This window comes from Periophthalmus magnuspinnatus, chromosome 18 (genome assembly GCF_009829125.3).
Source record: "Periophthalmus magnuspinnatus isolate fPerMag1 chromosome 18, fPerMag1.2.pri, whole genome shotgun sequence".
NCBI lineage: Eukaryota > Metazoa > Chordata > Actinopteri > Gobiiformes > Gobiidae > Periophthalmus > Periophthalmus magnuspinnatus.
In genome coordinates, this window is record NC_047143.1 from 18,034,288 (window position 1) to 18,050,785 (window position 16,498).

At 36.7% G+C, this 16,498-nt stretch overlaps 1 protein-coding gene across 2 annotated transcripts in view; it reads left to right on the forward strand.

Annotated features, from left to right (window-relative positions):
* Nucleotides 1–689: 689 nt before the first annotated feature.
* camk2d1 (calcium/calmodulin-dependent protein kinase (CaM kinase) II delta 1) overlaps nt 690–16,498 on the forward strand; it is a 97,484-nt gene continuing 81,675 nt past the window's right edge. The window contains exons 1-2 of one of the 2 annotated variants that reach the window (XM_033983494.2): nt 690–973; nt 3,478–3,572. In XM_033983494.2, coding sequence (XP_033839385.1) covers nt 912–973; nt 3,478–3,572 — 157 coding nt within the window. In that variant the 5' untranslated portion in view covers nt 690–911. The remainder of the gene's footprint in view (nt 974–3,477; nt 3,573–16,498) is intronic. The other variant, XM_033983495.2, reaches the window with a different exon arrangement.

Consider the following 16,498-nt stretch of genomic DNA (forward strand, 5'->3'; position numbering starts at 1 on the left):
TATTATTTTTACCATGTTTTTATTTGTATATTTTTGTTTGTTCAGACTACCAAATAAATACACAAAATTCATAAGAAATTGATTTGTATTGCAACTGCTAACCAAAATCTATATCATTTTTAAATCAGTATCACTACATTTAACACTTGTGCGAAATACTTTCACTTTTTACTCTTAAGTACATTTTTAAACCGGTACTTTAATGGTTTTACTTATGTAGATTTTTTCATTTGATACTTTTTCATTTACTTGAGTGAGTTTTTACCTCTGCATCTGTACTTTTACTTAAGTAACAAAACTGAGTACTTGATCCACCACTGCTGAATGATGTGGTCAATAGGATTTTTACATCAAATTTTTCTCCACAAATGTATGTATGTATGAGCATGCCAAAAATAATTATATAGATTTATGGGGAAGAAAGCAAAAGAAAAGGGCTTGATAACGAACTAGTTTAGAGCTTGTCTAGATAAGTTAGGTGACAGAGAACACCTATGCCTTTTCTTATTACTCTTGCAATTAGTCACCATTTAAGTTTTGCCTTTGCATAAATCTGAAACTATAGCGCTCCTTACTCAAATGACACTACACAACGTAATCTTTGCTTTTTACCGTTTATTTTGAAACGTACTACCGGATGTCTTTGCCCACAACTTTTCCACCTTCCCCAAACTGAACTAATCCAAGTGTCAGCGCGGAGACGCACACAGCAGCAGCAGGTCGCGACGTCCCTGTCCACTCGAGGACTGGACCCGGGAGATTCGCTGGAGAAGCCCGTGTGTACCAGACCTGAGCACTCTCTTTCACCCGCTTTTACTACGACATCTACCCCTGAAGTGACAAATAAGTGTCGCTCCGGGAAAACTCCAGGGGAAATTCGCGCGACTTTCGGCTTCGGGACTCACCTGAACATGGCTTCTACCACCTGCACAAGGTTCACGGACGAATACCAGCTCTACGAGGAGCTGGGGAAGTAAGTTCAAACTACTAACATTACACGAACTACGCTAAAACTACTCTTGACTAGAAATAGTTGGAATAGTAGTAACTTATTGCATATTAATTTTGTGCGTAAAACGAGCCAAACCTACTACTACTACTACTCCCACCACTCCAGCCTCGCTTTAATCAGTATAATCAGTTGTTTTGCTATGTTCTTATTTACCATGTACTTTCCAGACACTAAAATACACTAACATTCATTCGTTTGATGTTCAGTGATTGCTCCTATTTCATGTTTTGTTGACGTCTGCCTAACTTTGGTTGAACGTTGCCGCCCTTTTACAGTAACGCACTGTACTGTGCTGGCATCAAGTCAATTTCTCCACACGAGTTTCCTTAAGGCTACTACACGGAAAACTGAGTCTAAACTGACTAGAGAATTAAAATGAATGAAGTATTATTCTGTATTTACTTGCTACTTCATGCATTAGGCTATTTATAGCTGTCTAATACTGTATGTTGACACCAGTCTTTAAGATGACACAGCATGAGTGAGCAACGTTTTGTTGGGTGCGTTTTAAGGCGTATTCAAAGCGCAAAAATAAATTGCAAGAGTACTACACTACATATGTAATAGTACTATGTCAAATGGACTGTATTTTCATCAGGTTTACATTTTTGTTGTTCCTAGGCAGTTGCTGCACATTTTAGGAAACTATCCGCACCTTGAAAAACAGTGTAATACCATGCAATATTCAAGATGTTTTTACTTAATCCATGTTACCCAACACTTGTGACCACAGTGCGTGACAGTTATATCCAGAACTCAATATGAGGCATTGTTGTCATTCAGTTGGCCAGTTTTCATATTTTGAGATTGTGGATCTGTGCTAAAATGTCTGAATTAATGTAGGGTTGCTAAACTTATTACTTCATTTGCAGATGTGTTAGGTGGTTGGATACATTTAACAGTATATTGAACCTAGTCACTGAGAAAATTAATCAGGTTCAGTGTTAGACAAGGGTTATAAAAAAAAATCGATACTCAAATAGGCTATTAATCTGTAATACAACACTAGATACAAAAAATAGATAGGGCAATGTTAAACCTTATCTGGATAGTTTTAAAATGGCCTGGGTTTATATCAAAACTGTGATGGCCACATGAAACAATTTGTCTAAAAATGTCATTTACTATCAATGTGGTATCGAAATCTGTATGGAATATCAGCTGCACTCTATTTGGGATTGCCCTCACACATAAGAGTTAAAAAACTTAATATCAAACAGGAATCATCAAAAAAAAAAAAAAAGACTCACTAATCTGAAACACTATCCAAATCCAAACACGCTTTTCAAAGTGTGAAATAGTAATATCACCAGTTGCTCATTGTTTTGGTGGTGATATTGCATAGAGATAGAATAGGAGAAGAGTTCATTTTCCACAGTTGTCCCACAGTTGCGTCCAAATAATGTGGATTTTTGGAGCTAAAAGTACTGTTTGTTCAGATAAAAGCCTGGGAAAATCAATAGAGCTATTCCAGCCCTGAATGGAATAGCACACTGCTCCCGGACTACCTGAGGCTACTCAGAATGTCGGCCTAAGAGGAAAATTCCTGTCATGACACATATAGTAATTAGCTTCTTGGTATTCCTGTTCCACAGTTTATTCCTTTTAAAAAAGCCTTTGGAAGTAGAATGTTACCCTAACCTGTATTTGTTTCAGATTGTCATTTTCCAATTGTTGGTTCTTTTTGGTTGTGCTACAATAACAATTAATTTATTTTAGCTTAAGGATAATTTAAAATATACATATATTATTAGGGGTTACAAGAATTATGTGTGCAAGTATGTGCCCGACAGTTCTGTACAATTGTAATATAGGGCCCATTTTTTATAGGGCAACAGTGGCATAGCTGGTATGCCTCTACCCTTGGACCAGAGAGTTGTCCGTTTTATATCTTGGCCTCTCCAGACAGTAATATGGCTGGTTGTAATAGGAAGGGCATCTGGCATGATTGTGTCAATTCTCTGGTGCTCTGATCATCTCGCTGTAACTTTTTTTGATGAAGATGTTTTTGGACTGAAATGTTCCATAATACAGCACTACGCGTATCTATCTCCACAGAGACCAGCAGGACATGCTCAGGCCAAGTTAGATCTGTGGAAAGGCAACTGCATGAATGCATCTTTTTTAGCAACGGAAACGCCTGTAATTAAACTGATGCAGAATAGGTTGGGTTCAATGCCATACTAGAACATGCAAAGCAATAGCATCTCCGTGGAGATCAGCTGGCAAACCCTCCACCAGAAAAGTTTCATAGTGTGCCTTTTATAATAACGAGATGTTTCTTGCTAGTATTATTTATTGTAAGTCTGTCAGCAAACCAATTCAAACGATGAAGCTAACATTATCAAGAAAAGTTAGCAATGGGCCATAGAAGAAATCAATACTTTTCAATTTAGGTGTAGGTCTGTATGTTACTTGTAAAGTACCACTCATTTTTTACTACTCTTTTTTTTCTTTTTTCTCAGGGGTGCATTCTCCGTGGTGCGGCGCTGCATGAAGAATTCCACTGGGCAAGAATACGCGGCCAAAATAATCAATACCAAGAAGCTATCTGCCCGAGGTGAGTATAAGATATTCCCAAGCATCCTGGAAAGTAGCGCTGTACAATTGTGGGAAAAAATGTAATCGCAGTTTTTCGGGGAAGTATTGCAAATTTGACATCCGATTAGTGATATATGTTTAAAAAGTAGGAGTCCATGTTGTAAACAACTCCAGGAGCATTAAAGGTCCTATATTACGCAAAATTGACTCTTGTGAGCTTTAAGCCATGTTTTAATGTTGTTACCTCCTCAAAAAACATACCTGGCGTTGTGTTTTGTTTCAGTCACACATGTTTGAGTAATACTTGATTATTAGTTTGTCTACATCTCTAATTTTTTAATTTGTAGTTTTCAAGTTAACAGCTACCTTTACCTTCTGTTCAGTAGAGATAGTCCATTCCAGAGCTGAAATTGTCCAAATGATAATAAGGAAGGTGTATGGAGTTTAAAAAACACAGTGGAGCACTTCCTGTATTACCACATCACAAGGTGGAGCAGAGTGTTTTACTGTTTTAGAGAAGAACTCCTAAATACGCAAGGTAAGTGTGTTAAACATGTGTGAATGAAACAAAACACAACCGTGGGTATGTTTTTGATGAGGAAACAACATAGATCAGAAAATAGTGTAATATGTGCACTTTAACATCTGATGGCTAAAATATTAACTAAACAAGAATCCAATTAATTTCAGAACATGTTTGTGGAGGTCTAAACAACAGATGCAACAAGATTTTTCTATATCTTTGCAGATGATGATATTCTAATAGAGCAATTTCCATTTGCTGGAAAACCTGAAATCCTGGAATATCAAGTCCTTCAGTCTGGTTTTCTGTTTTAGCTACTTTCTTTTTTGGATTTCTCAACTTGTTTTGGCAATCCAGTCTAGTGACAATCTCTCATCTCTTCCCTTTCTCATGGTGGTAAAAGTGGCAGGCGATATGACAGTGCTAGCACTGTCTGTATGAGTCAACCCGAGCTTCTGATTGGTCACAGACTCATGAGTCACTGTTGGCAGGCTTTTAAATTTGACATTTGGAAAGTAGGTAAAATGTTATCGTCGTGGGAATGTGAAATTTTTTTGTAGTGTTGAAAGTGTTGTAGTGTGAAGTTGAAATTGTGATAAAGTGGAGATTTGTTGCTAAATGTTGGGTGTGTGCATATATATATTTATACATATATTTTAGAGATTTTGTGTTTGGGGAGGTACAAAAGATTGGAGGTTTAGGAATACTTACCCACCCAGATTGGTCCTGTTACTAAGGTTAGACTGCTGTTTAAAGGAATTGTTTTGAATTATTTAGGTTATTTTTTTTATGCAACCTGAGTGTTCTTACTACTGTGCTTTGCCACTACAGTACAAGTACATGTATTAGTAGGTTATATTAGTTTCATGACTTTCAGTACCTCATTTTCTTAAAACAGACTTTTCTCACACTTCATTGATTTGGTGGCCAAAGTTTCTGGATCATTTGAAAGATGATCGGTGGGGTGCGTATTTTAATTGTGAAATAATAAAATCATAATTTACGGATGTCATGAATTATAACTTAAAGGTGATATATTACACAAAATTGACTCTTGTGAGCTTTAAGCCATGTTAGAATGTTGTTACCTCCTCAAAAACACAACCTAAAGTTGAGTTTTGTTTCATTCACACATGTCTGAGTAATCCTTTATTATAAGCCTTCAAATCTCCCAAGCTCAAAATGCTCTGTTCCACCTTGTGATGTCATAGTATTCAAGTTAACAGCTACTCTTTACCTTTATTTCAGTAGAGATGGGCAATTACAGGACTGAAATCATCCAAATGAGTCTAGTGAAGGTGTATGGAGTTTATAAAATATAGTGGAGTACTTCCTGTATTACCGTATGACATCACAAGATGGAACAGAGTGTTTTCTGTTTAAGAGAATAACTCAGCCTATGTATGCAGAGTTTGTGTGTTAAATATGTGTGAATGAAACAAAACACGACTCAGAGTCTGTTTTAGATGAGAAAACAACATTATAACATAGATACCTGAATGAGCATAAGCAATATGTCTTCTTTAAACAGAGACTATGACCATTAATAAAAATTGTATTTAATTGTAATGCCATGTAAACTATTCTATATCCTTTGTCACTGTAGTGTTTACTCATCATATTGACCATTCAGTTATAGCTCGTTGCCTCCGTGCGTGGTTCCTCTTGTGCTGTCAGGCCTTTATTCCCTCCTCATTATCCTGTTCCGGGCTGGGCGGCCGAGGTAGAAGAGCAGCGTGGGCCTGCGTTTCCGATGTGGAGCTCTTGATTGATCCTTAATATGCTGATGGATGCACACACGCTATGGGCAAACAAAGGCCTACCCACGGACATGATACTATGACAGTCCATGTAAGGGGCAAACCTAAAATTAAGCAAATTGAGAGTTCCGACCAATCAGAACTCTTTATTTGGTTTATTTCCAAGTAGGGCTGTGCAATTAATAACATTTTGATCAAGACTGAGATTCAATCATCAGCTTGTTTCTTTTTAAACAAGACCTTTACAGCCAATCCTCTATCAGTAAAAATATGTGTTGTAAAGCAGAATTTGGACTTTGAGGACTATTTTACGCCTAAATTGCAAGGATTATGTTTTGTTTATGTTCAGGAAATGAATGGCCTATTGAAAGCCATTTTTTCTTTCTTTTTAATAAGACAAAATTAAATCAGTATGTAACATTTTGCATTATTGCCTCATTAATGACCAAGTTTAACCATTTAAATGAATAAGGACAATTGAGGATTCAGCTATGCAGTTAGAATCTTGAAACTTTAACTTCCTCGTTTTCCTAACACATACTTTCACAACACTGTGGTCTCATTTTGATCATATGAACTTCTTGTACTAGACACATTTGACTTTATTAAATGAACAAATCATGTACAGCCCCTTTAATTAGCAAAAAAACCTAGGACCATATTTTATCATACACATGGGATCTGTTCTTTGTGGCTCTGACCTGTAAGCTAACCTAATGTAGATGTTTAGTTTCTTAACGAGAAAAAATTGTTCTATAGTCCAGTCTATATCATTAGTGACGACTACCAAAGCCAACATGACTCCATTAGGAAGTGAGAACATGGTGGTTTCCTGTGTGATTGGTTGGACGGGAGAACATGACTGATGATAGGCATACCACAGTACCACACAGCCTGTTTATGGAGCAGCCTCTCGATGGATGGGTGCTCCATTTCTCTGATTGCTTTGGCCCAGTGCCTCCCTCACACCTGAAGGACAGAAGGAGAGAAAAGCAGACCGCCTCTTCATCAAGCAGGAGGAGGCTTTTAGTGTAAGAAAGAAGTTGTTCAGTTGGGAATAATTGGCAACTTGTTAAATTGTGTTCTTTAAAATAGGGCAGATTGTCACAAGCAGCCAATGAAATGTTGGTACTGCTAAAGGATGTCATATAATTGTTTAATTCTTGGAAAGATGTCATGTCAACTCTAGGTTTGGGTTCTGCACATAAAGTATCACCCTTTACTATTCACCTAATTCCAGAAATTGCTGTGGACGCCGCCATTGTTATTGGGGTTGTATTATTTTGCATGGGGCTGTTGATCTCGATGGCAAATAATGTCTATAGGGACTAAGTGCTGTTTTAAAGCCTCCCAGAGAATCGGTGCAGTGTTGACACAAATCGGCCTACTTAATACAATATTTTTGAGGTGAAACTTTTATCAAATTTTCCATTGTAATGAATGGGATTGCTGCTTAACCGGAAGTGCCCCCAAAAAGAAAGAGCAGTTTGGAGCATTTAGAGGGAAAGGTGGGCGAGGCGGAATAAGGTCAGAACAAGATGGGGATAGATTTGGGGGAGGGCTTTCTGGATAGCTCAGCAAATACAAAATGAAAACAACTATTTTATACTTCCACCGTCCACCATATGGCTAAAATGTTGCTCATATTTCATTGTATGTTTAAATGAACTACTTTTTGTGTTATAACAGCAACATTTGGGTTCACTTTTAGTCAAGGTGTACAATGAATGTCAGATCTATAACATTCTGTAGAAAGAATTTTTAATTAGCATGTATGAATCTAAGGCTAGTAATTGTTCTAATATGCTTTTCATTGTCATATTGTTTATTAGTATATTACCGTACATTACATAACAAGGTTTTGCGTGTGTGTTTTTTTTCATTCTTTTCACCAATTCCAGTGTAAAATTTCACCCATTTTAGTCACAATCTGTTTTTCACTCCATCCCGTTGTCTATATCCCTTGTATAAACACTGAGGTTGCCAGATGAAGAAGCCTGTACTTCATCTGGCGACCTCAAGCTCCGGAGCACCACCATTTAGCAGCTGACCTGTGGATTTGTGACAGTGCTGGAACAATCTGAGCGCTCGGATGTAGCCGGTGATTTATAGCTCTATATAGCTCTATATGCTAGCTGTTTCCGTGATAAAACTCAAGCCTTAAATCATAAAATGCGTTGTAATCCGTGTTAGGTTCATTTTACAAGTGTGTATTCCTGGCAGATCGTGCAGGAGGACTGGCTCAGGAAACCCCGACAGTAGTGCGTGAGGAGACAGTCTAAACAGGAAGCAAAGTACTGGTCACTCAAAAGTCTGTGTTATGTTACCGGAGATAGGTAAACCACCATCTGTATCGCCTGCTAAATTTAATCTGTTAGGCTCAGTTTTCAGTCTTGTGCTAATCTTGGATGAAAGTCATGTTTTTGATAGGATTACATGATTGTATGTTTGAAGGTTAAGGTTTATTGTCCCCGTAAGGAAATTTAGGCTTGGCCAGAGGATTTAACTATTGTGCACTATTGTGTTTATGCTGTTGTTGTGTCTACAGGCAAGGCTCTTCATCTACATTGTGTACTCCAGTCACAATAGTGTTTTTGCTTCCAGTTTTTACTAAGACATTGAGTTTCACCTTGTCAAAAAAGTCAAATACTATGAAAATACTTGATAGCCTTTAAGACGACTGTAAATGGTTAGCTGTACAAAATACATCATAACCATCTTAAACTTACTAACTTAGCATGACATATTTTTACCTCAATCTCCTAGCAGTGTTTGGCTTTACATTGTCTACAAGAGAATGCCAAAATTCTTGTATAAGTTTAAGCTTACCATGGCTGGTAAGTGAAACATTCTTTGTGTGTGGTAATAGTGCTGCACTAAATATTAAGTTTTCAAGTTTCTTTGAGCTTCCAGTGTTTAGGTTGATAAGTCTTTGCCCATTAATAAGTCTGTGTAAAATCATAGAAAAGCCTTCAAAACCTCTATACCTGCCCTGACTGGCCTGCATATGTGGCGTATTTCACACAACATTTACAAAGCATTTTTACATGTATAAAAACGCAAAGTAGAAAGACTAAACACACACTTGAAACAATTTAATTCAATCAATATGTTGGCAGAAACCGATTACGCTTGTTCACTTGACCCTTGCCATTACCAGGTCTTGTCATCAATCAATAAGTGTAAAAATCCACATATCATTTTTATTGTTTTGCCAGTTATAGGTTTCAAAATGACAATACATCACTGTAGATGGATCCTTGGAATATGTAAGGACCCATAAAAATTCTGGTATTAAAATTCAGCACCATAGCCCAAGGTTGTACATGGCACACAAGGGAGGGATGGAAGTAGGAAGTGGGCCACCGTAGATGGGACAGCGCCTGAATGGAGAGATGACCTCACATCAATATCAAGATGAATACTATGTCTCACCTGAATTATGACATATATTGGGCAAATTGTTGATTACTTCCATTATATATCGCGGTCTACTGTAAACATGCACCTTTATATGACAACATGTTAAAAGGGCACTAGCTTTGATTTAGTTGACAGCCCAGGAGGATGTTTTGGTTGTGTGAATTTTATTTTTATTGTGGGTTATAAAATTCTGGAACATTGCCCATATTTTATGTGGTAGCCTGAAAGTTGCAAATTGTGAAATCTCATAAAGGCGCACTGTGTAACTTTTCTGGTTTCTGCTAATAATATAGAAACTTCATATGCATTTTGATTTGACTATAATGTTATTTATTTGCCTGGAATGTCCCACAGTATGGCATTAAAGTGATACCTTATCTGTGTACCTCATCTATATTCAATTACACGTGTTTTAACTATTAAAATATACACTGAAAAACAAAACAGATTCTTAGCATGATCTCTTCACAGATCTGACATGTAACTTGGCTTGTCAAATAACTTTAATCCCATACTGTGGAACGTTACACGGAAAGACGTCACATCTCCATGGACCCAAGCTCCACCAGATAAGTTGCATAGTCTATCTTTAAAATATTGAAAATGATAGATTATAGTTTCCACTGTTTATTTTTTTCAAGAAAAAAACATATTTTGGAAAACATTCTGGGTGACTAGTTTTTTATCAACCAAATTTTATACAGCACTTTACAACAACAAGGACAATACAAAAGTGAACCAAAGTGCTTTCCATATTATTTACAAGATCAGACAAGATGGCGCTTTAAATTTTCCATAACTATTGTCAGTAATAGATAACTAGACCTCAACCTACTTTTTTAGTTTTGACTCCAGCCAAAATCCTATGGGAGCACTGAACTAAATACTTAACCCTGTATCATCTTTTTTCTATCTCTTCTATCTCTACTTCTATCTAGTCTATCTCTTATCTCTATCAGTCCCTGTCCTATTTGTTTGGTACTGTAAAAACATTTGCAACATCATTTGAATCCACGGCACTACATGTTTTCATTCATACTTCTATATTTAGCCAGACTAGACTAAGCTACTCCATTTGAAATCTGCATTCGGGTTTAGCCAGGTTACAGCTCTTTACTGTCTTTCCTCCGTACCACCTGATCCAATGAGCACAGATGCGTAACACTATCCAGATGTAGTGATGTGAAAGTAGGAAAAAAAAAGGCCCTATCCCGTGACGTGGAAAAAGTAGGGCAGCTGTTATAAACATAGGGATGCTTGGATTTGGTGGAGTGGAAGAGATCACTTGACAAATGTACCACCGGGCTTGTTCGGGATGAAAAGAGGAGGAAAATACCCCAGGCTACATGCTAACCACTACTCCTCAGTCATCCCCATGGAAACAAACCAAGATGGAGTGCTAAATTTGGAAGCATTTTTTTTTAACAGCTTTTTTTTGTTTTTTGTTTTTTTACCGTAGTTGCAATAGTTATGGATCAATCCTAATGCATATTTAGTGAGAAATAAAGTAATATTGATTTGGATCATTTGGTTTAATGTCAAGCTTTAATGTAGACATTAAATGAGCTTGCAAATGCCTTGGTTCATTTGCTTCATTCAACACTGTGTCATTAGCTAGTGTGATAATTATCATTCTTTCTTCAATCAGAACTTTAGATTGAGTTCATTGTTTGAAGATGCAAGACATTTTTACAGCACATCAAGAAAAGGCAACAAAAATACACTGCAACAGATTTACAGACATGTTGACTATATAAGTATTTGGTAATATCTACAATGTTGACCATCAATTTTATTTATCCCTATTGATTTATTATGGAATTGCACAGCGACAGGAATGTTTATTGTTTATTGGCTTATACCCTGTCAAGATCCATAGTTGAGAAAATGAAAAACTTGCCATGTCAGAAGATTCACAAACTAGAAATTGAAGCGGTATATATACAAAAAATTAAAAATAAATAATAATACAATTATGGTGTCAAGATATGCAAATTTCATAGTTTCTGTTCTTTTTAGTTGTCATATTAAAAATGTGTTTACAGTTCATTGAAGTTTAGTAGATTTCCATTCTATTGACATGACAATCCCAAAATGGCTTATGATAAGAATGGCAAGTTCACTTTATGTATTTAAAGAACAAAAACATGTGATTGGCACTTAGATAATGTAAAGATACTTATACTCTTACTTTCTTTTCTTTCTTGATGTCTAGTTATTCCACAGATTTCATAATTTTGTATTGTTCATTTACAGTTTGACTCCCATTTGGCCCCATGTCTTTCTAGTAATTGCAGGTGTGGTACTGTGTGGTAACAGCTTAGGTTCAAAGTGAACCATGATCCATATTTTAGTATATCTCCTATTTGAATTTAATGAAGGGCTGCATAAATTTTTTCCATTTTTCTTGCAGCTCAGTATCCTTGTCACAAAACAAATCAAAGCTGCTATTGTCTTTCAAAGAATTTGTATAGAATATGTTAAATAAATAAATAAATACATTCATCCAGCTGTAATCATTAGGCCTTTGACTTGTATTCTTGCCAAAATATTTTTTGCATTGATTTTGTATGTGGTTTGATTGATTTACATTTTAATTAATATATATATATATATAAAAAAATATATATATATATATATATTATATTTATATATATATATATATATATATATATATATAATTTTTTTTTTTTTACGAATTTGCTATAATCAACATACATTGCATGTGTTTCTCTTGACTCTTGATATGTACTAATGTTGTGCACTAACCAGTTCAGATCTTTACGCTCTGTGTTGTTGTTTTTCATCACAATTCCTTTTCATTTTTCTCTTATTTACCGGTCTACTTACTTTTCTCAAGGTCATTTGAACACACCGAGCCACTGCTGACTTCTTTTAGTGACCCCTATGGCAGCAGGAAGAAGATCTGATCTCTTACCCTAGAGTTTATATGCTGTCACCCCCCCTGCCCTCAATATGGGGGGGCTACATAAAGTGCTCACACTGGCTTCCAGTTATTGTCAGGTTTGCCAAAGGCCACATTCAAAATCCTCTTCCAAGACTGGATCAGAGCTCATTTGTGTTGTGAATGGAAGCTGCATAGTTATTTGTAGTACAATAGAGTGATAGGATAAATGGTATTTGAGAGATATTATGTTTTTAGGGGCATGGCTCAGCCTAAGGACATGGTTGACCTATATGTTACAACTAATAGTGGGCTAAAGCAGACGCCAGATGTTACGAATATGCCACCTATGATTTTGCCACCTCAAATACTGTGCTTCATTATATGGATTACATAATGGTACTTCACAGCTCTGAGGTCAGATACCTCAATATTTTGTATATCTAATTATCAGTATTTGAAATATTGTTCTATCCATGAGTCTAATATTTCTAATGATTGCTTATGCTTCTTACTATCCTCATGCAGCTCTCTTAACCTAACAATTGGCCATATTTGTTCCACTCCGGGGGATGTTTTATTTGGCGGTGGTGACAGACGGTATTTCCCTGTCTTTTGTACAGTGTTTTTGGACAGGTATATTACACTGTTGGCTTCTATCAACAGTTGGCTAATCCCCCTTGTGGCTTGTCTGCTCTCCTATTAACAAATTTGTGGGACTTTTTGGCTGGGTCTCTCCCCTTGGATGTAGTGTCAGGAGCAGTGCTAGAGGCTGCCAGTTTGCATTAGACAAGATTAGGGTTCAGCTCTTCTCCCTTAGGGAATACAGAGGATGACAAAACACTCCAGCTGGCGTTAAAACTCAGATATTTTGAGTATAAGGTTGAGCCAAAAATAGTTGATAATATGCAAGCATGAATTAGGTTCGCAGGATATGATTATTATATATTTTTTTCATATCGTGCGAGGACATTGCAAGGACATTGCGGTGTTGTTGGAATTCATATTATTTTTCTTGCGATACTGATTATTGTGTCAGCCAATACTGCAATATTGATATTTTTGTGATATATTGCACAGCCCTGACATAGATGACATTATAAATATCACATAGGGATACATAGAGAACTACATTTGATCGACAGTAGGTCTGTTAGTGTTTGTCCACTGACTCAAAATTGGTGATTTGAATCCCGCTCTCGGCATAAACATCACTAGTAGAGTAGCCAGATCCACTCACCCACAGGTTGGCTGTGCAATTCCAGCTCTCACAGATGAATGCTGTCGTGGTGTCCTTGGGCAAGACACTTAACCCACCTCACCCTCAGCATCTGTGTACATTGGTATATGAATGTGTGCGTGAATGGGTGAGTGGTTCCTTGATGTAAAGTTCTTTGAGCACCTAGAAGGTCGAAAAGCATTATATAAAAATGTGTGACGATTTACATTTAACTAAAAAAACATCCAGCTGAATTTGCAATGAGATTGTTTAAAAAAAAGTACTTGGATACCTAGATGCTAATCAGTGTTAAAACTATCGACACTGAAAAAATATATCGCCAAAGTAGGATGGAATTCAACCTTTCCTTTGAGAATAATCTCAATCTATATCACCTTTTTCATCAAAAGGAAATATTGAAGAAACTAGTATTATTTTGTGTTGGAACAGTTCAGTCTAGTGTCTAAAAAATGCTCTTGGTCTTGTACTATCACCAATCAGTTCATTCTTGTAACACACAGATTGACATTGGAGTAATTGATTTCAATGTTGGTGGAGACTATATGTACCGGCTGAATGGATGCATGGGTCCTAGTCAAGTGAAGATTATCCCACTAAATATGCAGGCTAGGAGTGTGCAAAAGTACAATATAAAATCAGTTTTTGGGAGTGGTTTTCTTTAGCACCTGTGCTCAAATACATTGCCATATTGTCCACATCTAAGACATGCACTTCATTCACTAGTTATGGGGGTTGAATAGATCGCATATATAGATCAAATTTTTTTTCAGTAATGTATCCATTGAAATCCTGCACTCCAAACATTGACAGAGCGCCACGGAGTGCACTGAAACGCCACGGTGAAGATTGAGTAATGAAAGCCTTTGTGTGCTTCTAATTGACCCCTCCGACTCGTAGCACTGAAGCACAGCTGCTCTCGACAGGCTAAAAATATCTCATTAGAGCCCACGCCGGCGAGCATGAAAATTACAATCAGCCCGCCAACAGAGGGCCCTGCTCTGTGTAGGCCTATGATCCCACTTCTACAGGATCACAAGGAGGACTGGGAATAAGCATTCGCAAGGGAAGGTTATGAAAGATGTGATGGAAAATGCATATTTATGAAAGGATATCAATGACACAAATGAATGCTTTTTGTGTTTTTTTTTCACCCGCAAACCAGGAAGTAAGGCTGGTGCACTGTTAACATGCTAGTTGTTGTTAGCATTACAGTGAAGTTTACAGGTGGTTTTCAGAATCTAGAATGTGATACATACTCCCAGATGGGGGCAAGAGCATTGATAACATTATACTTATCCAGGAAATATCCAAACGGTAACTTCACAATTGTTTATCCTGGTGATTTGTATTAGTGGTTAAACAAAAATCTGCATATTAACATTTTATTTTAGTTGCCCCAATCTGTATTATATAGCCTTGATCACTTGTTTTCTGATATATTTGAGCAACAAATTAATAAATAAATCAATGAAAACACCCACAGTTGAATAAATGCAAGAGAGGTTTGTAAAATGCAATATGTTGGAACATTTCAAGCAAAGCAATAACATCTCTGTACCTGATTCATACCAATTACCAAGGAGGGAACTGCATGGAAACAATTGAGAACTTGAGATACCACTTTACAATGCAGAGAAGTAGTCCAGAATAATGATATCCTTTGCTCTTACAGACTGGCTGCTTATGTGACCATCATGCTAGATGAACATGCTCATTTGCGGTGGTTCGAATTTGATATTTGACAAGTCTGGAAGTGGTCCATCTCCAGGACCGAGACGAGCTTCAGAGCAGATGGCATCGAAGACTCAAGCTGATCTAAAAGTGTGAAAGGATATATGACGGTCAAGGAGAGTGCTTAGCTTTGAGTTACTGCCAACGCTGTCAGCCCAAACAGGACATAGAGAGAGACTTGTCTGCATTAAGTAGAAGAGAGACCTCCGCCAAGGCATTAATCATATCCTGGCAATTGTTAAGAGTGTGAATGGTAAAATATAATTTTGCGAAGTACCCACCACATTTTTTTTTACTTTGCCTGCAGGTTCTGATGTAATCCTGTCATAACTTGATGATGATAAAAAGTTCATATTGTAAATTTATTAGACATTTTATCAGAAATTGAAGGTGCCGTACCTCATTTTTATCCAAAAATAGTTATAATCTTTTCTTGTTACAATAGATACTGAAAAAATTGTCTATCTGATATGCTACAACAGATCTGTGGTCCACTCAATAGAGCATTTACCCTTGGAATATAAGAAATGGATCCTGGTCTAAACACTTTATAATTACCGTATGAAGTTTGCTTGTTCTTCCTGTATTTGGGTGCAGTTTTCCATGACACTCCAGTTTCCCTCTCAACTTAAAGGCCCTGTACCCATTTTTTTTCCCCCTTGTACTTTAGTAAAATTTGTTTTGCCCCAGTACAGATTCATTGTATAAGCAGCTCTTGAGGTCAAAATAAGTCATGTGTACTGTCTATATCTAATTATAAAGCATTTTATTGTCTGATAATCAGGAAGTGCACTGTTGGCAAGCTAGTTGTTATTATCGTTTTCTTGACTCATTGCAGTGACTAATTAGGATGCACGAAATGTATAAGGTAAGTGAAGAACACGTCCAAATCTAGTACAAACTAAAATAATAAACCTCTAGGTACTCTAAGCTTTCAGATGATATCATAATATTCTGGGCTATAATGTGATGCAGCTAAAATTAATATTCAAATTAGGTTTTTTGTTGTTAAATAGTGAGTTCTAGGGTCTAGTCACTAATGGAAATCATCAGGTTCAATATGAGTGAATTTATATGGGATATTTCATGGCAAAGTACAATGTAAAGGGGGAATCTGGGTGTTGCCCCCCATCTGGGAGTATGACATCATCTCATTTTAGAATCTGAAAACCAGCAATACCCTAGCTCAAGTTGAGGAGAAGGATGCCCAGGTATTATTATTATTATTATTATTATTATTTTATATGGATAATTAAGTAGTCTACCTTATTGTATTTAACAGCGACACAGGAGACACCTTATTCAAGTACTAATGTCATAAGTTTTAGTGAATCCTTCCAGATATATCATTTTCATTACAAAA